Source organism: Chenopodium album, chromosome 22 (assembly GCF_948465745.1).
Source record: "Chenopodium album chromosome 22, dcCheAlbu1.1, whole genome shotgun sequence".
Taxonomy (NCBI): domain Eukaryota; kingdom Viridiplantae; phylum Streptophyta; class Magnoliopsida; order Caryophyllales; family Amaranthaceae; genus Chenopodium; species Chenopodium album.
The window spans coordinates 32,526,239-32,553,297 of record NC_137855.1 but is presented as its reverse complement, the minus strand read 5'-3'; the positions used below and the strand labels follow the sequence as shown (position 1 = coordinate 32,553,297).

General features: G+C 32.6%; 2 protein-coding genes and 2 non-coding genes across 4 annotated transcripts; 3 read left to right on the top strand and 1 right to left on the bottom strand.

The window, feature by feature from the left end:
* Window positions 1-1,373: 1,373 nt before the first annotated feature.
* LOC145604665 (protection of telomeres protein 1b-like) lies at window positions 1,374-11,210 on the top strand. Its single transcript, XM_081660575.1, has 10 exons — window positions 1,374-1,507; window positions 3,143-3,279; window positions 4,101-4,290; window positions 5,746-5,810; window positions 6,614-6,702; window positions 6,979-7,260; window positions 7,421-7,497; window positions 7,596-7,660; window positions 9,597-9,749; window positions 10,661-11,210. Exons 1-10 carry the CDS (start codon window positions 1,384-1,386, stop codon window positions 10,874-10,876), a joined length of 1,398 nt encoding a protein of 465 aa, XP_081516701.1. The 5' UTR covers window positions 1,374-1,383; the 3' UTR covers window positions 10,877-11,210.
* Window positions 1,622-1,720, top strand: LOC145606486 (small nucleolar RNA snoR113). Its single transcript, XR_014105351.1, has one exon. It is a non-coding gene; the product is annotated as a small nucleolar RNA snoR113 (small nucleolar RNA).
* On the top strand, window positions 2,907-3,004 carry LOC145606487 (small nucleolar RNA snoR113). The gene has a single exon (XR_014105352.1). It is a non-coding gene; the product is annotated as a small nucleolar RNA snoR113 (small nucleolar RNA).
* A 2,326-nt stretch (window positions 11,211-13,536) lies between the features above and the next one.
* LOC145604209 (pathogen-related protein-like) lies at window positions 13,537-26,399 on the bottom strand. Its single transcript, XM_081660147.1, has 4 exons — window positions 26,181-26,399; window positions 25,388-25,520; window positions 14,171-14,472; window positions 13,537-13,695 (listed from the first exon to the last, which is right to left on the bottom strand). The coding sequence occupies exons 1-4, from the start codon at window positions 26,337-26,339 to the stop codon at window positions 13,537-13,539; spliced, it is 753 nt and encodes a 250-aa protein (XP_081516273.1). The 5' UTR covers window positions 26,340-26,399.
* Between the last annotated feature and the right edge of the window lie 660 nt (window positions 26,400-27,059).

Here is a 27,059-nt window from a genome sequence, read left to right as displayed (position 1 = left end):
TATTATATCATCAAAATATAATAGTATAAAGGATAATAGATAATGACAATTTTTTTGTATAAACTTAAAAGATAGATTTTAATAATAAAAAATTAAAAATATTTCATAATCTTATGGTAATACCCTACTATTATAAATTGACGTATAATGCAAAATCAATCGACATCAAACAATTTCGTGTTAGTAATTTGTGTCAAATTTAAATCATACATGGTTGGGTAATTCATAATTTAACTTATATATATAATTGTTACTTACATTATATAATTGTTACTTACATCGTGTTTTTATTTGAAATACTTTATGATTATTCGCTTATGATTTTATGTGCTATTTTTTTCCTACAGATTTAATTTGATCAGAGAATTAAATTCGAGCAAAAATAATTGGAAAATCAAAGTACGAGTTTCTCGGCTGTTTCACGACAAACATTCACTGTGACGAAAATTATTGAACCAAGTGCACTTAAGGTAACTTTTGATGAAAATTATTGAAACAAGTGTTCTTAACATATGTTTTTCATTTAAAGTTTTATAAAAAAATTCTTAAAAATATAATTATTTTATTATTCTTTGGAAAGGACAACGAAGATGCAACAATGAAAGAAAATCATACAAGTCATATAGTTAAGGAAGATGGAAAACGTTCTCATGATAAAACTGATAATTATAAGGAAGATGACAATGATTTATATATATGCTAGATATTTAACTTTTAAAATAAAATACTATTGAATTTACTAACCATTTATATATGTATATATATTGCAGGCTTAATTTCCACGATCAAAACTTCTTATATAAAGATAAAATAAGTTTAATGGGGCGAAAGGATATTTAAACTTCATAAGTATCATCCATAGTTTAGTAATTAAATTCATTAGATAGTTATTAGAAATTTTAGAGCGCCACGTAGGATTTTTATTTTTTAAAACTTATTAGAGCGCCACATATATAGGATTAATATTTTAAAAAAACTACAATAGGATTATGCCACCTAAGATAAGTTAACGTGCCACATAAGATTATAAATTATAGCTATATCCAATAAATAATTCAAGTGCCACATAAGCATAATTGACCAATGAGATTTTAATAGTTACATTAATTAAATACGAAATGTTATCTTTTGAGATTAGGAATTTTATCTAATATTTTAAAACAAATACGGAGAAAATGATATATTACGTACAACTAATAAAATAACAAATGTAATCAAATAAATATGAAAAATTATTTTTTTAAAAATTAAAAAATCGACCCGTGCATCACACGGGCTTCATCTAGTAAACCCTAATCACTTCTCAGTCTTCGTACAGTTTCTTCCTTAAAAGTTAAAACCCCTACTAGTTGAGTAAAATTTCACACACCTTAAACCCTAAAAATGAGGAACAGAGATGACTACAGATTTCTCAGATTGGCTGATGCCATGACTGCTTTGAATCAGAAAGTTAACCTAATCGGCATTATTGCCGAGTATGGTACTCCTACTCGAAGCAGAGGAACAGGTATCTTCCATTCTTCAATTTCATCAAAACATGCATTTTTTTGGTAGAAAGATTAAATTTTATTGGTTGGTTTTTGCTTTAATTGCATTTTGAAATTACCCAAATGGCTATTTCTGGCTATGATGAATAAAAGGCCGGACTTACGGCTGCCCCCTGAAAAGGGTTTGGTAGTAGATTGATGATTAAGTCTGAGTATAGGTTTTCCTGAGCCAGATTTTCTGCAATTTTTGTTGTTGGGTTTTTTAAATTTTTGAATTTTTTGCTAACATTTTGATACGGTAGTTTGATATTTTATTTTGGGAGGATGATTTTATGTGAAGTTATTGTTACAAACTAATGTTGTACATTTGGACATGCACTTCATTTTGGACCTTTAAACATGCTAAAGCTTGATATAATGGTCAAATCCGACATTTGGACATGTACCCGTGTTTGATACAGGTAGCTGAATTTGAGTAACTTTGTACATTGTACAATGGGATTGTTATTGGTCATTGGCGGTGGACCGGTAGTGTTGCTAGAAGCCACATTATGCATCACTTTTGTTGTTGATGCTGCCTTGGTTAATTAATTTTTTTTTGGAGGGAGGAGGGGATGTTTATGTGAAATTATAGTATTATGATCAATCTTGTGCCTTGGGAAATGCACTTTCATGTTGGAGTCAAAAACATGTAAAGGTTTCATATAAGGCTGGGTCCAACATTTAGACGTCGTGTTTGACACTAGTAGCCAGATTTGAGTAACTTATCCCACTTTGCAATAAGATTGGGTTTAGATGTTGGTGGTGGTGTTGCTGCTATAGGGCTGTATTGTATATCATGTGCTGTTGATGCTAGGCTGATTTTGAAGGTAAAAGTTTCTTTTAGCTGTGGTTATAGTACAATATTAGTCTTCTTATGAGAATTAAATCTAGAATTAGGATGCACATCTTGGTCCTGGAAGAAGACGTTATTAAAGAACTTTGAACATATAGTTCATAGATTACAAACTATATGTTACTTGGTATCTGTTTTCCTTTGACTTAGGTTTTAGGCGAACAACGCTTTTGATGCTTGACATGCATTTAACAATGTTGGCATTACTAAATATATAAGGGTCAACTTATCGATGCTCTTATGAGATTCTTGTATAGTATTTTGAGAACTAGTGTTTTACTAAGCTATCAATGGTGTATTGGTTAAGGCTGCATACCTCTTAGCACTAGCAACAAGGGCATCCATGGTTGCACTTGATATCCTATTTCTATGTCTCTGGATGATAATGGTTAATATTTATACTCATATTAGTCATCTCCCCTGTTACCCTCTCAAGCTTATTTTTTATTTATTTATTTTTATTTACATGTGCTGTTTTCAGTGTGAATTTACTTTGCCGATTGACATGATTTGCTTGAAAAAGTTGGCAATGAGGAGTAAAAGGCCGGACTTATGGCTGCCCTCAACTATGAGCTGGTAGTAGGTTGATGATAAAATCCGAGTATAGGTTACTCTGAGCCTAGCTTTTATGAAAATATTTGCTCAATTTTTCTACATCACACTCGCATGTTTATAAGAATTTGCTACTTTCTGCGTTATTTTAGCATGTAATTATTATTTTCCAGAATGTGATTGCATATATACTCTTGTTTTTTAACAGATTGGTTTTGTTCATTGAGAATTGTGGATGAGTCACATAATGTCCGTGGACTTTTAGTTAATATCTTTGCTGAAACTCAAGAGAAGCTTCCTCAGGTTAAGGCATCGGGAGATATCATCCAACTTTCCCATGTTTTGGTACCTCAACTTGCAGACTCTTTCTCCATGGAGCTTCTATTTCTTACTCATTTCGTTTTCTGGTGACTATAGTCTCTGTTTATAAAACATCTACCCTTATTGTGATGAAGTAAATTTGGTCAGATTTACAATGTGTTCTTAGTAATTGACTTTCTCTTTTCTTTCTTTCTTTCTTTTTTTTTCCTTTCCCATTTTCATGTACATTTTTTTTTTTAACCTTGTAAAGGTGGAAAGATCTCCTCCTTGTTTACTTCAATTTGACTGGACATAAGAAATACTTTTGTCACTATCTTTATTAATCAAGGTGGTGACAAGAAGCTCAATTTATATTGTCAGCATTTTGTTTGAATATATTTTGGAACTGTAAAATTTTTAAAAAAATTGTTTCCTTTTCACATCTTCTTGACTGATGAAGAGCTTCATCCTTTATCTTCCTTGTCTTAGCTTTATTGTTAGATGAAGCTTATGCCTCAATAGCCACCCAGTCAATTAAGAATTACCAAGTGAGTTGTAAATTGATTTTCCCAGTTGAACTTGGTATTTTTCAAAATTTCTTTTCCTGTTTTTCATTATCTCTCGTTTTGTCTTTTCGTTTTCAGTTTCTTTTACTGTGTTTTGGCTGTTTTCTTTAGCTGTTGATGCCCTTAATGATGCTATGCATATTTCTGCAGATGAAAACTTATAATAAGGAAGACTGTTTTCTTTAGTTGTTGATGCCCTAAATGATTCTATGCATATTTCTGCAGATGAAAACTCATAATAACGAAGAGTGTTTTCTTTAGTTGTTGATGCCCTAAATGATGCTATGCATATTTTTGCAGATGAAAACTCATAATAAGGAAACCTATGCCCTTTTCAACAAAAAATTCTCTTCATTTGCGCTCTATGAAGGGAAACATGGTGAAAACTATAATCCTTATCAAGTCTCATCTATGTTTCGGCCAAGAAACCAAGACACAGCGTTTGTGGATGGATTAAGAAAATGGGTAGACAATTTCCAGCTTGATTCAGGTACCATTCTGGCAATCTAGCTACTGTTTACTTTTTGGTCGAATGTTGCACTTTAATTGTTGTTCTCTTAGATGTTTAGCTCCTCTATCTGCTCTCAAACTGATTTTTTGAAATGACATAAGAATAACTGACCCCCTTTATGTAAGAGTTGACCAGACTGTTTATTGCAGTGCCAAATAATTTCTTGTTAGAGATTTATTATTGTAAATGTATTTTTCTTGAGATAAATGGAAGAGTAATTGTTATTATGATTTCAATTTGTTTATGTGATCAAGTCAAGGCTTCCATGATCGATGTTTTTATTAGGATTTCTTCTCAAGGTAATTTGTCCTCGTATAAGCGAGTGTATAATCTGCTACCTTTTTTGTTCACTTCCTTTTTCTCTTTTGATATAAAGATTCCTTGGCCGTGTTTTCCTATGACTAAAACACAACTAATTGCCACTATTTTGCTCCTTTTTTAGATCTGCTATGTCAAATGAATATGTAATAAATATAATACTTCCTCCGTTTTTTAAATTGTACCATTTTCCTTTTTGGGAAGTTGCTTATTAATTGCACCATTCCCATTTATGGTATGCTTGCATTAACTATTAGCATGTCTTCACACACCAAATACCCATTATACCCTTTTAGACATTTGATAATAACTATTACCCCGCTTTTTCTCTCTTTTGTTTGTAGTCACATGGGCATTCTTGGGATTGCCCACCTTTTACTTCCTTTCTTAAATCTTGTGCCTAAAGCAATTGCTGCAGTTTGAGAAAAAAAAATGGAGGAAGTATGACACAAAATTATTCATATAAGATGTAATTTTCAACCAAAGAAATAAGGATTACTCTGGCTATTCACAAGAGAACTTGCTGGTTGTTTTTTCTTCTATATATAAAGATGTTGTAAATGGGAACCACTTACTGTGTTAACTAGGCTGATGCTATGCAGTGTTTGAAAAAGCGCGCTGAGGCGCAAGGCGATAGGGGGTAAGCGCCTTTTTGGGTCTAGGCGAGGCGATTTTAATAAGGCGCACTTGAGGCGCCCGAGGCGCACCTGACGCAAAATTCTGCCAACTGTTTATATAGTGTGCCTCACTTCAAGGAGGCGCACCTAGGCGCTGCATAGCCCTTATCGCCTCAGCGCGCCTTGAGCTTTTTTATACATTGATGCCATGTTCAGTTAGCTCTTCTCCTAGCCATCTCATCTCATTTGTGTCTTGGTGCTTAGGTGATTCATTTAATTTTTTATTTGATTCATGTCATCTTCTGTTTTTTAACATTTAGTTATGCAAACCTATGGAACCTACTACTTTTGTCATGGTTATGATTTTCCTCAGTCAGTTTCTTTCATTTGATCTACTGAATATGGAAGTTGAGTGATAATCTTTAGCTGGTGGTTACTTTCCATAAGTTAATACTACTGGTTTTACCACAATATTACTGAGGAATCTGTGTTGCTGCAGTATCAGAAGAATCTGTGTTGCTGAGGCAAATTAAGGACGGACAATGTTATGATCTGGTTTGCAAGGTAACTGTTAAGGTGTTGCTGCCTCCTAAATCATTGATATTTTGTTTCATTGACCTTGTTGATGAGGAAATTTGGGTAACACAAATGAATTTATAAAGATGCATGTAACACTAATGAACACCATGGGTAACACTAATGAACACTATTGAAATTTGGCCCTTCAAACTGATCTATGTATATAATTTAGTAGAGATTCAAGTCATGTAAGTAACACTAATAAACACCATGGGTCTCTGGTAACCATTGTTCTTTTACAGGTTCACTATATTTTGGTGTCATTGGTTATAGTGTGTCAAGGTTTAATGTTGACAGATAGAGATTGACGTACGATTGTTTCTTTAGACAATTCTACATATCAATATCTGATGAATCAAATCAGTCTATAAAATTTGAAAACTTTTCAATTTTCCAATTTTGTTCTTGCAAAGACAACCAAGAAAATTAACAATTTTCAATACATATACACAATGTTATGCTCATTTTTCCTAGGGTTTTATGTTAGTTTGAGTTGCACATATTACAGACAGTTGGTGATATTTTTCTTTAAAATGGATACTGACCCCAGGCTGAGGAGTGGTTGTTGTATTTAATCAAAGATTTTGGTATGTGTGCTGTGAAGTGTGAACATGTAATCAGTAACCAAGTTTAGCAAAAATTCATATCCTTTGCTCAATTACTGTATTGAATCTTAGTATGATTTTGATTTTATGTCTATGTGAATGTAAAAGAACCATTAATACCTGATAAATTCCTTTTTGTTTTATTTGTGTGCGGTGTTTTTTTTTTTGGGGAGGGGAGGATAGGTTCTGCATGTGTCTCAAGTTGATCAAGAGGAGTGGATGCTGTTTGTTTGGGATGGAAGTGATGCTCCCCCACCTCAACTTCTATCTGAGTAAGTGTGCATGAGTCACAAGCTCCTTAAAATTTAGCAGGGGATCAAATCATGGATCTGTAGGAGACCGACTCATATTTCAACAACTTTAAATGAGAACCTCTATTATTGACTGGAAGCGTTATACTTTTGCTTCTTCAGAAGCTCTTTTGAATGCATTAATCTTCTTTTTTCATTGGTTCTACAAATTAACTAAGCAGGGTAGGCTGTATAGTTTGTTTTAGGCATATGCTTTGTTTATTGAGATAACAAATCTACTTCTTGGAACATGTGCAGGCTACACACAGAAAAGGAAAATCCACTTCCACTGCAATTGGAACCTCAGCCTTTGGCCAGGGAAACCTTGTGTAAATTTCCGACTATTGGAACTATATTGAGAGTTTCTGCTGACCAAAAAAATGTCAAGATCAATATATCTTCAGTTAGTGCTGGTAGATGGGTAAAATTTATCAACCTAATGTTTAAAGTACATGAAGGTTTGTGGTGTGGTGTACTAACCTCATCAACAAAAGTCCGTTTCTTACCAAATGAACACCTTGTTATATTAGAGAGGCAAAGGTTGGTAATACACATGCTTTCTTTCTTTTGGTGCATGGTTCACTTTGATTTGGTAAATATAATGTATCTGAGAATTGTGGCAGTATCTCTTAGTAATCTGCATTATTGCATGGTCTGTGTGATTGTTATTAACAACAAAAGGCTGTACATGTTTCATTAGGGATTTTGAAAAGAGGTTATCCTCTAAGTTAGACCGGATGCCATTTACAAGCTTTCCTTGGCCGTGTCGTATTACAGGTGTCAAATTGTTCTCTCTTATCTTTATTGTGTTAGTATATGTATAAAGATCTTGATGTATAACTGTTATTTACATCTTCTGCGGGAATGATAATCAGAAGTTGATGATAAAGTTGAAGATGTACCTCTTGTCACCCTAATGGACATTATGACGTATCCACAGGTACTATTTTTCCTACCCCACTTCTTCTTTCCCTGTTTTAAGATCATAATATGTACGCTTTTACTGCAAACTTATCCGGTATAATAGCAGATGCTAATTTCTTTTCTTTTCTTTTCCATGTTAAGAGGGGAAGGAGAAGCGTAATCATTGAATTTTGATATGGCTGTTTTCTATTCTTTACCCTCTTTTCCTTCCCAGTTTTGATGTCTTGGATAAGGTTGAGGTGCTTTTACGTGAATTATTAATTCCAGCTCGCCTTTTCTTATATACTTCTAGAGATCTGGGGCTAGTATATTAGAATTTTATAGCTGTGAAATGCTATATATAGTATTAGTCCACTGTAAATTCTGATTCCTCTTTTAGTTTGTGTTCCTCTCTCACAACATATAACATCACTTGTGAAGTTGTGAATGTGCCGGTGGACTTGCATCACTTAGGCAACCAAAATCCTTATGCCTTTGACCTTTATATTCCTGTAAAAGTCTAGAATCTTTGTTCCAAACCATAGATATGACATGTTAGTTTCTTAAATAACAAACGTCAAATTTGATTAGTTTTTTTATGGATAAAAGGAAAGGAGTTTCAGGTCTGATGCACTTTCTTGTGGTTGCCTGCTAGTATTTTTTAGAGGGGGAAAAAGGTGAAGTGACCCTCATGATTAGTGGAGGGGGATAATAATAAAGTTGTCTAGCCATGCCCAAGATGTCTCCCCTGTACACTCGTTCTGTACCCAATTCTCCTAGCCTTCCACATTGTTTGTCAAGACATTTGAGTACATATTTTGGCTGTATTTGTACCCTCATTTCCGGTGTGGGAAACACTAGGAAATGGGATACCTGTGCTTCATAGTTGATGGTGTCTTTTGCTATTTACTAATTTATTTACAAGTAAAAGGTTTGTTGTTCTATGTAGCTCATTCTTAAAGACTGAAATTTGTGCCTACAAGTGTAACTAACTGGACAGAAATTAGATTGAAAGCTTGTTGATTGACTAATTGAACAAAAGGATTAGAAAGAATACATTGATAGCTTTAGGTTGTCACTCTCGTGGGTAACTTGAGGTTACCAATCTCAATACATATTACTCAATTCTTCTACAGCTCTACTGACAAAAGAATTAAGCTATCAGAATCTAGGTGGTGGTTGTTGCTACTTCACTTAGCGGAACATTAATGACCCTTGCCGTCATTCCCCTACAACTAGCTGCACTCCTTGGTTGCTTTTGCCTTGCTGCATTTTGTGCCTCCTAGTGTACATTCAGATCGGTGGTGCTGGTGGGCTTTGGCCATTTGAGTCTATCCTGTCATTTAATTAGTGTGTGGGTTCTTGACAGTTGGTAAATTAGCAGTTGTTTCCAATATCCGGAAATTAATTCAATGTAGAGCCACTGGGTATTATCTCTAAGTCTAAGACGATTATGACAATGGTTAAGGTTATAGTTTTTTACTTTTCAACCTTAAAATTTGGCAGATTAAATAAAAAAAAAAGTGGCATCTTGCCACAATAACAGATCTTGTCTTTGCTTCCACGTTATAACTAGCAATTATCTTTCATTTGCTCACTTGTACTTTCAAACTGATATTTTGTATGCCTTAAGTTAGAAAGTGTTATACTAAGTATATATTTATACCAGAATATGATTAAGAATTGAGGCTAATTAAAGCAGGCCTTGATATTATCCTATTTTGCATGCATGCCAAATACTTGTCAGATTGTTTGCCTGTTTCTAGCCCTGAAGGAACAATTCTCTACCCCTATTCTTTTCATTCCCTCCTAAAATGACAAAGTCTATATGGAATCACTGACTATGTACAAATTTGTTTATTGAATTTTCAAACCATGAAAGCGTTTTTACTTGTCAATTTGTCATACTAAAATGCTTTAGAAGATTCTGCATGTGTGATAGTATAACAATTTGTTGTGCTTCATTCATTTAGGTGACCGGAAAATATAAATGTATTGTTCGGGTTGTAGCAGCACTTCCGTGGACTATTCAGGACTTTCTCTCTCCAGATGGAACCTATCGGATCCGGCTTACTTTGGAGGACCCAACTGGAAGAATTCATGCCTATTTATATGCTGAAGATGGGGTATGAGCTCTTTCCCTCATCACTAAATTTAAATAGTGGCATTGTGCGAAATCTAAATAATAAACTATTGAATTCTGGACATCCTTTTGGAGGTGTTTGGTTCAATTGATTTTCGTATCAGGTATGGTTTTGAAATCATCCAAACCAATTTTTGATGTTTGGCTCTGTACTTAGGAGACCCGCCCTCCAAACCCCCCTCCCACCCCTCTCACCTGAAATCAGCCTTTAAAATAATATGTTACTCTGATTTCCACACCTGCCTTCGTCTACCATAGCCTCAGTCTACCCAGTACCCAAATTATTTCACATATCCAGCACAACTTTCCCTGCAACCTCCATCAACCCGCTAACAAAACTGCTAACATTACCACCAAATTGCCAAAATTGTTACAGTGAAAAAAGAAAAGAAAAAGAAAAATAGACTATACGTCCACTACTGTAACACCCACGATAACCTAAATCCCTGCTGAAATTACAGCACCACAATCATAGCTACCCAAAGTTTTTTAATAAAAACAATTTTGCGTTTAGATTATTAATGATCATTTTTGCCCTTAAAGTTCAGACTAAAAGTAATAAAGGGGTCATTTGTAACATAAAATAAGGTAATGCCCATGGATTTGATAACTGATACCGTACCTGATATCTTTGGCTGAACCAAACAACCTCTATACGTGACTTCATTTATGATAGAGGAAGTACAAGGCAGTCTTGTGATTTATCGTTAAGCTGAAGCAAGGAACTTTATTATTTGGTGGTTTACCAAATCTCACTATGTCTCTCATTTGAGAGAGACATGTGACTCATTCCTTTGTTGAGAGAGAGGCAGATATGGCAGCATTTAGATGCGTTCTTAAATGCTGACAGTCAAGAGTTTGAAGTATGCTTATTTTGTTGTTTTTGAATGGCAGGAAGTATTTTTTGAAGGTAAACTGCCAATGGATGCATTGATTCGGAAGTGGAATACATTGCTTGGAGTTGCTGAAGTTGATAGTGGTGGTGTAATAGAAAATGCTCCCAGAAATCCTCCATGGGTTCTTTGCTGTATAAAATCATACTATGCTGACAAAAATGATGTCTGGGGAAGTAGGAAGTACCGAATCTTCGATACAAAGCTCGTATGCTGAAAGGTGAATCTAGTAGTGTTGTATTGGTTTTGGGTTTTGACCTGTCCTAAATCCAGCTTATCTTTATGCTGACAAAAATTAAGTCTGGGGAAGTAGAAAGTACCGAATCGTCAATACAAAGCTCGTATGCTGAAGGTGAACCTCGTAGTGTTGTTTTTGTCTCGGGTTCTGACTTATCCTAAGTCTAGCTCATCTGATGATTGTAAATTTTGTACATAGTGTATGTAAAGTGGCGAAACCCGTACCTTAGGCATTGATATGCATGACAAAAGGCTGGTGTAAACTCGACTAATGTTCATATGATCATTTCAAAGATGAATGAAGGATTTCCTCACTTTGATCCACCTGAATGCTTTAGTTTACGTAAAAAAAAAAAAAAAAAAAAAAATTACATACTACTACTATATATTATTGGATGACAAAAAAAAATAATAAAAAATGTCATAAACCATTTTGTTAAATTATATTTGATCGCATAAATTACATACTATATAATTTATCAAGTTTAGAGCCTTTTTTTTTTTCAATCTATATTGTTTGTGGTGGTTTGGTGGAAGGATTATTGATTAGTATTTCACACACAAAAAAATACAAAATGTTAATAAAAAAAAAAAATTCTCATTAGTCAAATGACTCAAATCACTTTATAGATCATGCATTTAAAAATAAATAAGGACTTACCCATCCATTAAGTGTATAGAGGGCTAGTATTTGTAATTCAGAAATTTCATTACATCATTGTCAAAGTTTGTAATTAGAATTATTTTCCATATATCAAGCATAGTTTGGATTACTTTCTTTTAACTTTTTTTTCTTTTTTTTTTTTTATTTTTAGATTGGAGGAAAAACGTCGAGCTAGTGCATTATATGGGGAGAAATTTCCGTAGGACAATGATTGACACATACTTGTTCAACTCCAAAAGGCACTAATTTAGCAAGATGATGGGCGACAATATTACCCCCTCTACCAGTTTACTTACAAAAGGCAAATAGTATATTACAAAAAATAGAAGCTACTAGTATATTATGACACTAATATAGCAACTTTTTTGAGCATTTAGACGTGGTGAAATGACTTGAGAGTTGGGTTGAGACAATTTGCCTAGACCTAGGTTTATTAATTTTCCATTAAGAACCTATAAATTCCTTAAGTGGTAATCATTTTTACTAAAATTCATTTTGTTTTTTTCGAATTAAAAGTGGAGTAAATTGACTTTGATATTAAAATCACCGCAAATTTTAGCCCTAATCATTTAATTCGTTTCAAATCAAGAAGATTAATTGATAACCCACTTTATCTTGCCTCATTTGTGGTAACTCCATTAATATCTAATTACCTCATCAATCTTTAACAAGCTGTATTATCTATATAATGGTTAAACTCTTGGATTGTTTGATACTTATGATCAAGACTCATCTTCAATTTTGGATCTGTAAGTTTTTTGTTGCTTTGATTAATCAATTTTAGGAGAATCATCTTGTTCCATGTTATATGCTCTTTAATTTGCTTACTTAAGGGTTAAGGAGATATTTATTTTGATTGTTTTTATTTATTTATTTATTTTTCATTATTGCTTCAATTAAAGCTTAGTTAACTTATTTTGGAATTGAGGTAATAATTAAGATTGATGATATAGGCAAATTTGTTTTTATGCCTTTTATACTATTTCTCGTTACTTTAACCAACAAAGCTATCAAAAAATAAAGAACAATATTTTGTGGAGATTATAATAATGCATTGACATTTTTAAAAGGATAAAGGATAGGTCGTCGAGATATATTTATTAATTATGTTTAATTTTCTTCACAGAAAAGGTGTTACGAAATGAAGCTTCAAAGTGTTGCGATAATACTTATATTCGCAACCATATGTGTGATTGGCAATATGAAAGCTTTGGGAGTGAATATAGAGGAGAAGCATGGAACCTCCCAACCTAAAGAGAATGAATATGAAAGTGCTCCATTGTCTTCTACCAATTCTCACCATGAGATTCCATTGTATAAATATGTCCCTCCATGAGAAAATAGCTCTATAGGAGGAGAAATGGGCTAATATATGTACAAGTATGAAATAAATTATTCGTGACCTTTAGTCTTGCGAACGTTGTGATTATGTTATGTACGCATGTAGATTAGTAGTTCTCACCTTGTGGTGTAGGATTCGTTTCTCACTGGCTAGGGAGATTGTGCTACTTATACATGGCTAATATGGGTATGTTTTGTATGTCTTGTGTACGAGTCTTCCCTTAATTTAGTAATATGTACTTGTAAACAACACGTACGTATTAGTATTTGGTGGAATAACGTCCTTTTGTAAATTTCAAAGAGTGGCAAGGCTCTACTAAATAACAAGTCCCATGTTACAAAGTTTACCAATTTGATTGTAAACTTAATTTAGTTTACTGTTGGAAGATTGTAAACTCAATTTTGGAATTATTTTCCAATTTTGTAACATCATTACACAACTTATATCAATATATTATACCCATACAACTTTGAAATATTAAAGCAAAAAAATAAAAAAACTAAAACCATGCAACAAAAAAACTTCTTGTAATTTTATTTTGGGAAAGATGTTAGAGAGATATATTTTCTCGTATCTCTAAGATCTCATATCTCTGACAAAAGATCCACTCCGACTGTGTTCAGTCTATTTTCTCTTAGTGAGTGTTGTCGTTGCCTCTGCATATACCACCAGTATCGTGGTGGCTGATAGTGGTTGGTTGATCAGATAAAGGTTGACCCTTTAGTAGCCCCGCAAATAACTCTGCGGGATCAAAATAGATTTCTACGTCCACTGCTTTCATGGATTCATCCACCTACATTTAAGTTCAAAGTATTCATTGTTGTTGTACACCAATAAATTCAAAGTCAAGAGTCCATACCATCAAGGCGAGCACCTACTACTTGCCCTTCTAAATCTATACTACGTATTTCACATCGGAGTAATATTTTTTAAGGTTAAAGTTTGCTTATTTTTGCTGAACTTAAATTGAAAATTAAATAAAATTAAGGGCCTGTTCACATTTACTTAATTTCAGTTCAGTTCAGTTCAGTTCAGCTCCAATCGGTTCAGTTCAGTTCAGTTCAGTTCAGCTCTAATCAGTTCAGTTCAGTTCAGCTCTTAATTTCCTTCTCTCATAAAATATTCATTTCAGCTTAATTCAGTTCAGTTCAGTTCAGCTCCAATCAGTTAAGTTCAGCTTAGTTCAGTAAATGTGAACAGGCCCTAAGTATACCTCCTTAATATCATTTGTTGTAGTGTAATTAAAACAATATACAATAAAGTTGTACCTTCAAAATGCCAAGGCCATAAAACTGAAGCATTTCTCCGGTAGGAGCATGACCTTTATAAGGTCCTTCAAAGTAACCCCAATGCCTAAACTTGTAAGCAATAACAGGCGGTCCTGAATACACAGAGATCACCTCCCATGCGAACCCTCTAGGAAACGCAGCTTGAAACGAGTCGTGTGATGATTCAAATGTCTCTTCACTGGCTTTGTAATATGTCTGGAATTCTTCTGGCATTGAACTCTTTAATAAGGAATTGTAGCTCCCAAGCCTCAGCACTTCTTCCCCTGTTAACCCTTCTCTTCCTATTACAAATACAACATACATATATACTTCGATCTTTAGTGGCCTATCATTATAAGTTATTAATGTTGTTTACTTGTATTTTTGTTGGAGATGTTTACATTTGTTAAATGTACTTAAATTACTTCCAAATTTCCTATCTTTCATATACAGAGAGATTGTTGTATACACTCTGGTGCACCCACCGATGCACCCACCATATACAAGGTTGTTAAAATTGGGCGCAACAACACCAACTATGACAAAGGTGCGTGTAGCAGCACAACCTTTCGAGGATGCACTCAACATCACAAACTATGCACTTGGGTGCACATAACAACATAAATAACATTGGCAAAATTTACATTTGTTGTGAAAGTGAAATCTTAAATATTTTTAATGCTTTTTTGTTTAAATATATTTTTGATTAATTCCATTCTACTTTATTTTCCATCTCATGTAATTCAGTAACTATTAAATTGAATTATTTTAAAAAGTGTTCGCCATTATTTTCTATCGTTTGTTTCTTCAATTACTTTTTTTTACATCTCGTGTAATGATTGACTTAGTTTTCTTCCATTATAATTCACTTTTTCCCTTTAAATTATTCTCTCACAACCTCCACAGTTTAAGTGTTGTACATCAAAAAACAAGAAAATCAATTTGGCATATCCTAAAATATAATCCAATTCCAAAATTATTTGTTGATTTAATTAAGTACTTAAAATCATTTTTTGTCCCGGTGTTAGGTATTAGAAAGTTACCTATGTATCCTAAAATCTTATAGAATAAAAATATTCAGATGATTTTTTTTTTAATTTATCAATTTAGTATTTAACTAAGTGGAAAGGGAAAGGAAACTAAGTCAATCTGTGAGATTGATATTAGAAATAGTCAAAAAGTAATTGGAGAAGCGAACAAGAAAAATAATAGCACAATTTTTTTTTTTGAAGGAATCCGCTTAATAAAATGGTGGAGGTTAAGAAATGCTTAAATGAAAAAAAATAAATAATTTAGTCACACGTGATGGAAAATCATATAAGTTTAAATAATGTTTAAACAATTATATACAATAATAAAGATTCCAACTTTTTCCTTGGAATTTTAGTTCATTAGTGTCATTTATGCTAATATGTGCACCCAATTACATAGTTTGTGCTGTAAACTGCACCTTTAAAAGGTTGTGCTGCTGCACGCACCTTTATCATAGTTGGTGTTGTTACGGCCAATTTTTCCTTTTCTTTATGTACAGTAATGCTTTAATACTTCAACAATAAAGAAAATAAATTCACTCAACAATAATCTGTATCCAATTAAAATTATATATTGGAGATATACCTAATTAATGTTGATCTTGATTGCAAAACCTATAGGCTATAGCATGACATTTTGTAAATATTGATATGTACATAAAATACCACAAAATACATAAACAGTACCGTTATTAGATGTTACAGTGGTATATATATATATATATATATATATATATATATATATATATATATATATATATATATATATATATATATTCCTCCGTTTTCTTTTAGATGCAACACACCCTTTAGCACGGTAATTAAGAAAGGTAGGGTTTATATGGTATAATAAACTTTAAAATAGGATGAGTGGTTGTTACTTGCTTGTTAGGATTGTAATTTAGTGGGCCATGTGTTTTAAATAAGGGAAATAGTATAGTTTTTCCCTAAAGTAACTTTCCTTTTATGGTGTGTTGCAAGTATTGTGACATTTCCTTTTTAGGGAAGTGTTGCAAGTAAAAGTAAACGGAGGAAGTATATCATAGGAAAAATTGCCCGCAATAATCCGATCTTTTGCCCGTCCGCTGAAAATAATCCCACCTTTGGATTATTTTTTAATAATCCCACCTTTACCCCTAATCCGTTCCAATTGAAAAGGTAATTTTTTTTCTTTGGTTTGGAATACACATGTCACTACATAATTTGTCCAACAATTTAAAATAAAAAAATGAAAAAAAAACCCTCCACCCCAGCCACACCAGCCCCAGCCACACCCGTCCCAGCCACCCCTAAGCCACCACAATCCCCACTTGACTGTAACCCACCACCAAGCCCACCTGAACGCAACCCACCAAACCAAAAATCCACTCCCAACCGACGCCGACCGGAACCCTAGCCTAACCAACCCCAAAACTCCTTTGAAACCCACCAACCCCATGCCCATTCGAAACCCCACAAACCCAGGTCGGAATCAGGTCGGGGGACAGGTAAGGGGCCGGAATCGAGACAACAGAAAATGGTTTTTGAGGGTGGAGGAAGGTTGTTGGTGGTTCGGCAATTCGTGGATAAGGGTAGGGGAGGCACCGTGATGGGGGAGGGGGGTAGGGGCAAGGACGCTCGACGCGGCTGGAATTCGGGAAAGGGGAAGGTCGACGCGGCCAGAGGGGGCAGGGGATGTCGGAAAATCCGATATTAGGGGTGGTTGCGAGGCCGGAATAGGGTGATAGAGGGGGCAGGGGAAGTCGGAAAAGTCGGGATTGGTGGCTGGGAATGTCGGCGCGCCAAGAACAGTGGCTGGGAAGGTTGCCAAGCCGGGAATGGTGGCTGGGAAGGTCGCCGCGCCGAGAACGGTGGCTGGGAAGGTGGTTTGGCTGGTGGGTGGTTATAATATTATTTAATTTTTTTTAAAACTTTTTTTTTAATTATTTTTATTTTATTATTTGGACTAATCGGGTGTCGACACGTGTCAAGTAACTTGCTAAAGCAAGTTAAGTGACCGGTTGGGACCAATAAAAAAGATCAGGGGATAAAGGTGGGATTATTAAAAAATAATCCAAAGGTGGGATTATTTTCAGCAGACGGGCAAAAGGTCGGATTATTGCGAGCAATTTTTCCTATATCATATATCATACTTTTATGAGATCTAATATTACTTGTAGATGGAATAAGTGTAGAAGTGACAATGAATCCTAGACCGGTTCCGGATCTAGAGAATCCAAATATGTATTTATTTAAATAAGATGAAGTAAACATGACCATACAGTGACGTTTTGAACCTTTTAGCTCTATATTATTATATAATAAACAATCCTTAATGTAATCATAATACTTTTTTTTTATTGTAAAAAAGTGTCTTTCAAGGTATTTACGGTCTATTTTCGCAAAACAATTAATATACAGTAAAATCGAATGCTCGCATTTAAAAAAAACAAATTATAAAATAACATGCATTGAATCAAAAGAAATATTCAGAAAAACAATAACGAACATAACTTAGCTTGTTGGACCACTTTATTGTAAAAAGTGCGAGTATAAATACAAAAAACTTAATAAAAAAAATCGGGGTTAAAATCTCTTTCAAAAATTTTCTCTCACCTAATTTTCTCCTCTCTGGTTAATTGACATTGATAAACTAAAAAAAAATCTCTGTTTCTTCTTCAATTTCTTCCAAACACTCTAAAGAAACTTTATAGCTGCTTAATATCTTAAAGATTAATTCATTCTTCATTGAATTTGAAGAGAAAACAACAATGTCTGGTTTCATGCAAGATTTGATCTATAAAAACAACAACATAACAAAAATGGTGAAGAAGAGCAACATGCAAGTAGCGCATAGGAAAAGAAAGTCGTGAGTATAATATAATTACAATTTCGTTACAATTCAAAACCCTAATTTCAAATGATATGATGATATTAATATTTTAAACCCTAACATCAATTTTCTTTAGAAATCTTACAAATGATAAGATAGATAGATTAAAAATTTTAAATTTAATGTAACTGTGAATATTATTTATATGTTTGAAACAACATGAAATCGGACTAAAAGGACATCCGTTTTTCTGAAAAATACTGTATATGTTATTAACTAATTCGAATTAACCTTATATAGAAAGTAAAAATCACATGATAAAACAAAAATAACTATTGATTGAATAATAGTAACCACGCCGATTAAAAAACAACAATGCTCAAACATGTTATATATTTATGTTTTGCTTCATGTTAGTTTTTAGACCATGTAATTCTTATTATTTTTCTTGTACAGCGAGCACAAATATCACAGTGCTCCCAGGATATAATAAAAATTGCACATCATATCAGACTTATTTCTCTCCTCTTTCACACCCGATCAATTGACTACCATGCATCCTATTTTATATCTCGTTCCTTGACACCTCTCTCATCCGTATATACTATTGCACCGTACCACCGCCACTACCACTAAAAACATCGGTAAAGTAAATGAATGGAAATCGTACTTTGGAAAAAAGATAGGTAATGCCGGTAGTAAAATGGGATTAGTCGATCCGCTCTTTTAAAGTTTTGAAAAATGAGAGGAAATTTGCTTATGAATAACACCCACTTCAGTGACAGATCTAAAACTTTTAAGTAGGGGTTGCATAGAACAATAAGACAAAAAGCCAGCAGGTAAACAAGTTATTATATGTATTATCGTTTAATAATTAACTTTTAGATTGTAACCCTATATTTTGGTTAATAAATTTTCATTTTATAAATATGGAATAATCTATAGTCTATAACGTAGTTATCAATATAATACAATGATCCATTATAAAGTATTATGTTGTATTTTGTATTTGGATACCTGTTTTTAATTAAATGCATTCTGCTGTTGTAAAAAAAAGTATTATATGTGAGCGAAAACAAGAAATTCAATCAAGAATTTCAGCAATTTGCTAAAAAAATATCAATCGAAATCAAGCGGAAAACAATCAGAATCGAGCAATAGCTCTGATACCATGTGAAACTGATTCTAGTAAAGCTAGATTAAGAGGAAAATTGAAGTAAAATTAATTTGGGAAATTTTATTATGAGTAAATCTTAAGAAAAATACAACGAAAAAGATGTATATAGTTAGTTACAGATTCTAACTAACTTTTACAACTAGGACAAGGAGCCATAAATATCTAATGCTGAGTTGTACAATAGAACTTTCCAGAAACAGAGCATTAGGATCTTCTCTGATCATCACATATGTTTAATAATATACTATTGTATGTTTGGTTTCAAAAAAAAAAAATATACTATTGTATGTATGTACTCGATAGTTCTTATTCATAAGGATAAGAACTATACGGTAATCTAAACTAGTATACTATAAATAAAAAGAAATATAAAAATATGAAATTGTATATAAACTCCCTCTGTGTTTGAATAAGGGCCTGTTCTGATTGACTAAACTGAACTGAACTAAATTGAACTGAACTTATTGGAGCTGAATTGAACCGAATTGAACTAAACTGAATATTTTATGAGAGAATGAATTAAGATAAGAACTGAACTGAACTAAACTGAATATATCAGAGTTGAACTGAACTGAACTGAAAATAAGCTGAAGAGAACAGACCCTAAGTGTTAAAGTTTGACCGGCACATAGTTTTAGGCAATTTAATTGACTTAAATTAAATAAGAGATAAGTGGGGTAGTTGAAGTATTAAAAAATTGTAAAAGAAAGATAGTGGGGTTAATAGTTTATTGAAAAGTAATAAATGTGAGAGAAAAGATATAGTAAAAAAGCAGTAGTGGGTTTGGGTAGGGACCATGAGAGGTGAGAGATATAATATTTAAATATAGTGTTTTTTGCCAAAAAAGGGAAGTGTAACAATTATTGAAACACGGCCGGATTTGGTAAGTATAACACTTCTTAAAACACGGAGGAATCAAAATATTTTATTTAATAAAAAATTTCTTTATTGCTTTAGTCATATAAAACTAAATAGCGTAACTTAACCTGTGTTACATGAGCTGGTGCAATTTGATAATGATCTATACTATATATTAAAAGGCATTCCTTTTAAAGCAACGGTGCCACGTGACACTCTTCACAATATGTGTGTCATGTCACAATGCCACGTCACCATTCAAAGTATTTGCGCCACGTAAGCTAGCTACTTCATTTAGCAAAATAAAATATGCTTTGTATAAGATTCGAACCCCTAACCTTTGATACATACAAGTCATAAATTTACCATCTAAACCATTTTATATTAATGTTTCTAATTTCACATGATATTATATATTCCTTTCATTTATTAAGTAAATTAATTAGAGGTAATATAATTCATTTATTTTTCAATAGATTAGAATATATAATACATATGATGAAAAAAAAGTGACACCCGAGGCAACGCCCAAACCACTATACACACTAACTATACAAATAGTCGAACATAATTATTAAATTAAAGAAGTTACAAACTAGCAACCCGGGGCATCGCCCGGGGTACACACTAGTTAACAAATAAATATGTACATTGAAAACTGCAATAAAATAGAAAGAACTTCATCAAATAAAAGAGTCTTTAACAATAATAAACCACTTATGAAAAATATTTGGATGAATACAAAATTATTTATGCACAAATATAAGTAAAGCAATTTGTTTTTTTAAAAAAAAACCCCGATTGTTTTATATAATCGGTCTCCTTTCATTTTGAATTGGAAAGTAGCAAAAGTTGTCGATTTCCTTATTTCTTATAGCAGTATCTAAGATATGTCTTTTATCAGCCATTTTATTCTTTTTCAAGGTAGCATGCATATGCTGCCCTTAAACCTTCGTGGATTCACCCCTATCCACATTGATATAAATAACCCCATGACTCAAAACATAATTAAATTTAAAATTTCCATCTCTACAAAGCGTAAAATTTACTACCTCTCTAGGAAACAAACAAACCCACGGGCAATTTTTCATTCTTTATTTGAAAAATTACGAAATATATATATGAAAAATAAAGATTGAAAATCTTACGAGATTAGTCAATAACATCAGACCAAATCATAAAAATGAGACCATATCAGAATACCTTAAATATTAAGAAGAGAAAGCCTATAATTACATTTATACGACTAGGTTTTATATTCGCCTATGAAACTAACATTCCTAATCTCTAAATCATTCCAATATAAGTAAGGAAAAATTGCCCGGAATAATCCAACCTTTAAGCCATCCGCTGAAAATAATCCCACCTTTGGATTATTTTTAAATAATCCGACCTTCATGCTCAATTTGCTCCAAATGGTCCCAACCGGTCATGTAAGTTGTTATAATAAGTTAATGGACACGTGGTGACCTGTGATTGGTCAAAAAAGTAAAAAAATAAAATCAATTTTTTAAAAAAGTTAATTTTTTTTAAAAAAAATAAAAATAAATAATTAAACAAACCACCCACACAAGGCTGCCAAACTACTCCGGCTGCCTGAGTCAGCCGCTAAGGCCCCTGCCACATTACTCCGGCCGGCCAGCCCCCATCCCCGCGACCAACCGTGATCCCCTCCTATCCCTTGAACCACCAACCCCCTCCCCCACGAAAACCCAGCCGGAAAGCACCGACGAGTATAAATCCTTCTCCCCACCCTCGAAATCCCCTTTTCCGTCCTAACCCCAGCCTCCCTCATCCCTATTCCGGCCACTTTCCCTTCCCTACGCCCTGATTTCGACCCCAATCCCCTGCCCACGCCTCGATTTCAGCCGCTATCCCCATCCCACACCTTGATTTCGGTGATGGTTGTGGTGGTTTAGTGGCGACGGAAAGGGGTAGGGGAGGGTCGGAAAACGACGCGAAGGAGCTGGTGTCTGGTTGCGGTGGAGATGCCGATTTTGGGCCTCGTCTGAGTTGATGGTAGTGGCAGGGAGGTGGATGGGGTTGCGGTGGGGCTGAGAATGGTTTTAGTTTTTTATATATATATATTTTTTTTAAGAAAAAAAGGTACTAATTATCTTTTTAAAAACAAAATTAAAATTAAAACTTTTTTTTTCCATTCACATAGTGACAAGTGTAAATTAAACTTAATAAAAAAAAATTACCTATTCAAACGGTTACAGACTTACAGGTCACTACCATTCACATAGTGACAAGTGTAAATTAAACTTAATAAAAAAAATTACCTATTCAAACGGTTACAGGTCACTTGGGACCATTCTGAGCGAATTGAGCATAAAGGTCGGATTATTTAAAAATAATCCAAATGTGGGATTATTTTCAGCGGATGGCCTAAAGGTGGGATTATTCTGGGCAATTTTTTCAATAAATAATTCAATTCTTACAATATTTTATACGTATTCAAAATATCTCCAAAATGAATTTAATAGGTTTATTCTTCTGTCAGTGGGTTTCAATTCATCTTTTATCACTGAATGAATAATTTGAACATTATCCTTTATATTGACAAACAGGGTGTTGTTATGACTATTAGGATTAAATTTGTGTGCCAAAAAGAAAAGTTTTAGAATGAAGCTAGTAATTGGTATGATTTTTAGGTCATTTGCCAATGAAACGAATTTATGATTTGCAAAAAAAAAAAAAAAAAAAAAAGAAAAGGTTAATTCTATAAAATGTAACAAAATAAATTGTATAAATTAGTTTATTATACCATTTAAATTTTAAAATTTTAACTAGTTGGATTATGTTTCATTAAAGCAAAAAAAAAATTATATAATATGAATTCCATTTTATATTTTTCCATTACGAAATGTCTCATATGACTTTTTTAATTTTAAGAAATGTTTAGTTTCTCAACTCCTTGACTATTAGTTGGGTGTCAAATTCACCCACTCCTTTATTTTTCTTAATTAAACTATTGGTGTTTTTAGATAAAATACAAAAGGAAAATATATATAGTTTTGTGGTTGGAAGTTTGGATTAAAATATGGTTCTAGTTGTTGCCACTTGGATCAAATTAAAGCAATTAATAAAATAGAGAAGATATAACAGAGAATATAATAGAGAAGATATTTATTTAATTAAGTTGTTGCCACTCATATGACTATTTTTTTTTCTTTTTTTCTTTTTGGAGGAAAATAAGATTCAACTAATAGATTGTATACGGTATCCCTTGAGTTTCAAAGATTCTATATGGTGGCAGGGTAAAAAAATTTGTTCTATAAGTATAAAATGATACATAACTTTCTAATAATATTCATAGTAACCTATCCTTTAGTTAAATCAATAATTACAGAAATATTGCTTTCTTAGTAGTCCACTAAACAAAATATTTCAACTTAGGGTCTGTTCACATTAATTGAACTGAGCTGAACTGAACTAAACTGAAATGAACTGAACTGAGCTGAGCTGAAATTAATTTTTATGAGAGAGGAAAATTAGGAGCTGAACTGAACTGATTGGAGCTGAACTAAACTGAATTGAATTGAAATTAAGTAAATGTGAACAGGCCCTTAGGGTTTTTCAAAGAGAAGTTGCAAAAAAATAATAATAAAAAATAATATTAAAAAAAAACAAAAACAAAAACAAAATCAAAAACAAAAACAAAAAAACAAAAATAAATAAATTTAAATCTTAATTATTTTTCAAGACTCTCTTTTTCTGTATTCTTTAATATGTTTATTCAAAGTACTTATATTTTCTTCCTTTTTTAATAATGAGAAAATACGGAGTACAAGTTTATCTATGTAATAAACAAATTTGTATATCACAAAAATGGGTAAGTAACCCTTACTCAATTTTGCTATGTGGTATTTCCTTTTTTAAACTAGTATTTATACATGTATAGCCTAAGTAGTTAATTCTAACATAATTTTTGTTTAAAGATTTGCAAGGTACGAAAGGAAGGTCCGTTCACAAGCAAGGAATTTAATGAAGTTCGAGATATGTTGGCGTCTTTCATCACCTTCCATTTGTAAATGTCACTTCTATTTGTTAACTTTTTAACTACATTATATTATTAATTAATATTGTTTGTAAATGTGACACTTTATTATATTGCATTTGGGAAAATTAATATCTATCTATATATTGTTGTTATTATTTCAATTTAGAAATTATTATTATTATTATTATTATTATTATTATTAGTATTAATGCAAATATATATATATATAGGGGAGGGATCCGGTGAGAATAGGTCCATATGTGAGAATTTGTATTTATATGAGAACTGATCTTAAATTTTGAACATGTGAGTACAAATTTAGAACATAAGAGTAAAAATTTAGAATATGTGACTCAAATTAAAATTAAGAACATATGAGTAATAATTTTGAACATCAAGGTGAGTAATATGTTTAGAACATCTTATTTAAGAATTAGAACAAGTGACTAAATATTTAATAAATTTGCTTTATGAAATTTTAAACATGAGTAAAATTTAGATCATCTGATTTAAGATTTTGAACATGTGAATAAAAATTTAGAATAAATTGATATAGAATATAGAACATGTGAGTAAAAAATTTAGAATATACGAGTAAAAAATAGAACATACGCTTTAAAATCTGGAACATATAATTAAAAATCTTAGAACACACGTTTTAAAATTTAAAACATACAAGTTAAAATTTTGGAACAAGTTTTTTAAAATTTATAATATCAAACTTAACTAATTTATGGTTTAGAACATGTGAGTACTAAATTAGAACATTTGATTTAATTTAGAACACCTAAGGAAAAGTTTAGAACATCAGATTTAAAATTTAGAACATAAGAGTTAAAATTTAGAACATAAAGAGTGTTCTCACATAAGATAAATCTCACGAGAGCCTCCCCCTAGTTAACTGGTGCGAAAAGCAAGAAAAGCCACTGATTCTGAACATGTGCGAAAGTTTACTTTTTCGCATCCCTGAAATCTAGACCGGTTTAAAACTGGTGCGATAGGGGGGTTTTGAACCGGTGGGAATTTATGATTTTCTACTAGTGGTTGAGGCACCCTCTTTTATAAATATTATTACTGTAAGTGGACTATCTTAACTAAAAACTTAAGCTGATGGTTGAGGCCTAGAAATATGTTTTATATTCTATCAATTACACTGATGTAGTAATTTGTTTCTTTTATGACTTGTTTTGTTTCTTTAATTATATGTTAGACTAGCTTAACCTCTCGTAATTTTATTTTTTGTATTTTCAAAGTGGCTAAATAATGAGAAAAGGGATTTTTTAAAAAAAATCCTACAATTGGAAGATAAAATAATAAATAGACAACAAATTACCATTGACAAAGAGCCTGAACTTCTCAGGGCAAATAGATTTGAAGTCTTGCAAACGAGTTTTGTGGGAAAGCTCCATCTCCCATGTCTTGATTGCATTTTGAACTATTTCTTCAAGTGAACCTTTTGGCCAAACCTGAAATCATTTTTCTTAGTTAATTTCCTAAAAAAAATATTGTATGTAAATCAATGTAATTATATTTAATCACCACAATTCTCAAACTTTAAAATAATTAATTCCAAAGGGAAGGATTTAAGAGTTTGGAATTTTATGATGCTCTAATAAATAGCCGAACTTGAGATCTCAAAGTCACCAGGCCAAGTTCCACATGTACTACTAGACCAATTCAAGTTGGTAGACAAGAAGCATTAGAGTTGATTAAAACTAGCCCGACCTGTTGGCCCGGCCTGAATTTTATTTTTTTGGACGGGCTTGGAAATGCATTTTTTTGCCATTCTAGTTTTTTTTAGCCCGGTCCGAAAAGCCCACACAGATCGGCTTTGGGCATGAAACTTTTGGCCCGAAGCTAGGCTCGACCCGGCCCAGCCCGAGAAATGGGCAGAATTTTTATGTCTAGCCCCGGCCCGCCCATTGATCAGGTCTAAAGAAACATATGAAAATCAACATGTCAATCGAGTTCACAAGCTAATCGAGTTATGGTTTTGTACGTTCTAACACATTAACCCCTACCCAAATTTGAGTTGCTTTTGAAGTAACTTTACTCGTCATTACAAGCTAAGAGACACACTGGCTAGTACATACATGTAAGAGATCGAATGAGAGAGTACGTCGTACCTTTGTTCTTCCTTCTTCAAAGAGCTTGTTAACCTTGTCGAAAATTGGAGGACCACCATGTCTCCATTGGATGTCTTTGTTTTCTATTTCTTCATGCAAGATAGTTCTATACTTGTCTCCTGCAACCTTAATAGCAATTTCCTTTTGTTCATCTTCCATCTTAAATTTCAAAAATTAACAAAGTTTGGTGTAATTGATCCAAACATAAGACCATATATATATATATATATATATATATATATATATATATATATATATATATATATATATATATATATATATCTACGTACTAATTCTTATCACTGCCTATAAAGGCCAAATAAAAGCATGTGATCTGTTTAAATCTCATGAATTTGTTCCTTAAATTTATCATAAAATTCATGGCAATTGTCCCATCATCAATAGTAAGCTTACATGAAAACAAAGGCAACCGAAATAAATACTTCTTCTGTTAGATTATGTTTTCTTTTCGGGTGTCCTAGAATAATTTCTTATATTTATTATCCAAGTAAGGTTATGTTTAGTTCAACTTATATGTACTTATTTTAGAGTAAATAAGTTGAAATCAGATCATTGTATTATGTGCGATTTTAATATCGCTAAATACTTTTAATTTCGTGATAAAAAAAATTATGAAAATTACATATTAATAAATGTACATTATTACGAATCTAATAAGATCTCACTTTTCTTAATTCACTCGATATTTTTACAATGAGAAAAAATATAGTAAGACAAAGGAAGTAAAATATACTTGTACATCATATGTGAGAGTAGTGACATTACTTCCATCTGATATCTCGAGGATTTAGGGATCAAATTTCATTGAACTCATTTAAGGGATTTCTTTTTTTTTTGAAACCTTTTTAAGGGATTTCC

Excerpts from the sequence above, each read along its gene's own strand:
- LOC145604209 (XM_081660147.1), bottom strand. The coding sequence starts at position 26,339 with ATGGAAGATGAACAAAAGGAAATTGCTATTAAGGTTGCAGGAGACAAG. Across the intron at positions 25,521-26,180 it reads TTGAAGAAGGAAGAACAAAG|GTTTGGCCAAAAGGTTCACT; the intron begins GTACGACGTACT and ends AAATGATTTCAG. Across the intron at positions 13,696-14,170 it reads ATGGCCTTGGCATTTTGAAG|GTGGATGAATCCATGAAAGC; the intron begins GTACAACTTTAT and ends ACTTAAATGTAG.
- LOC145604665 (XM_081660575.1), top strand. The coding sequence starts at position 1,384 with ATGAGGAACAGAGATGACTACAGATTTCTCAGATTGGCTGATGCCATG. Across the intron at positions 3,280-4,100 it reads TCCAACTTTCCCATGTTTTG|ATGAAAACTCATAATAAGGA; the intron begins GTACCTCAACTT and ends ATATTTTTGCAG. Across the intron at positions 9,750-10,660 it reads ATTTATATGCTGAAGATGGG|GAAGTATTTTTTGAAGGTAA; the intron begins GTATGAGCTCTT and ends TTTGAATGGCAG.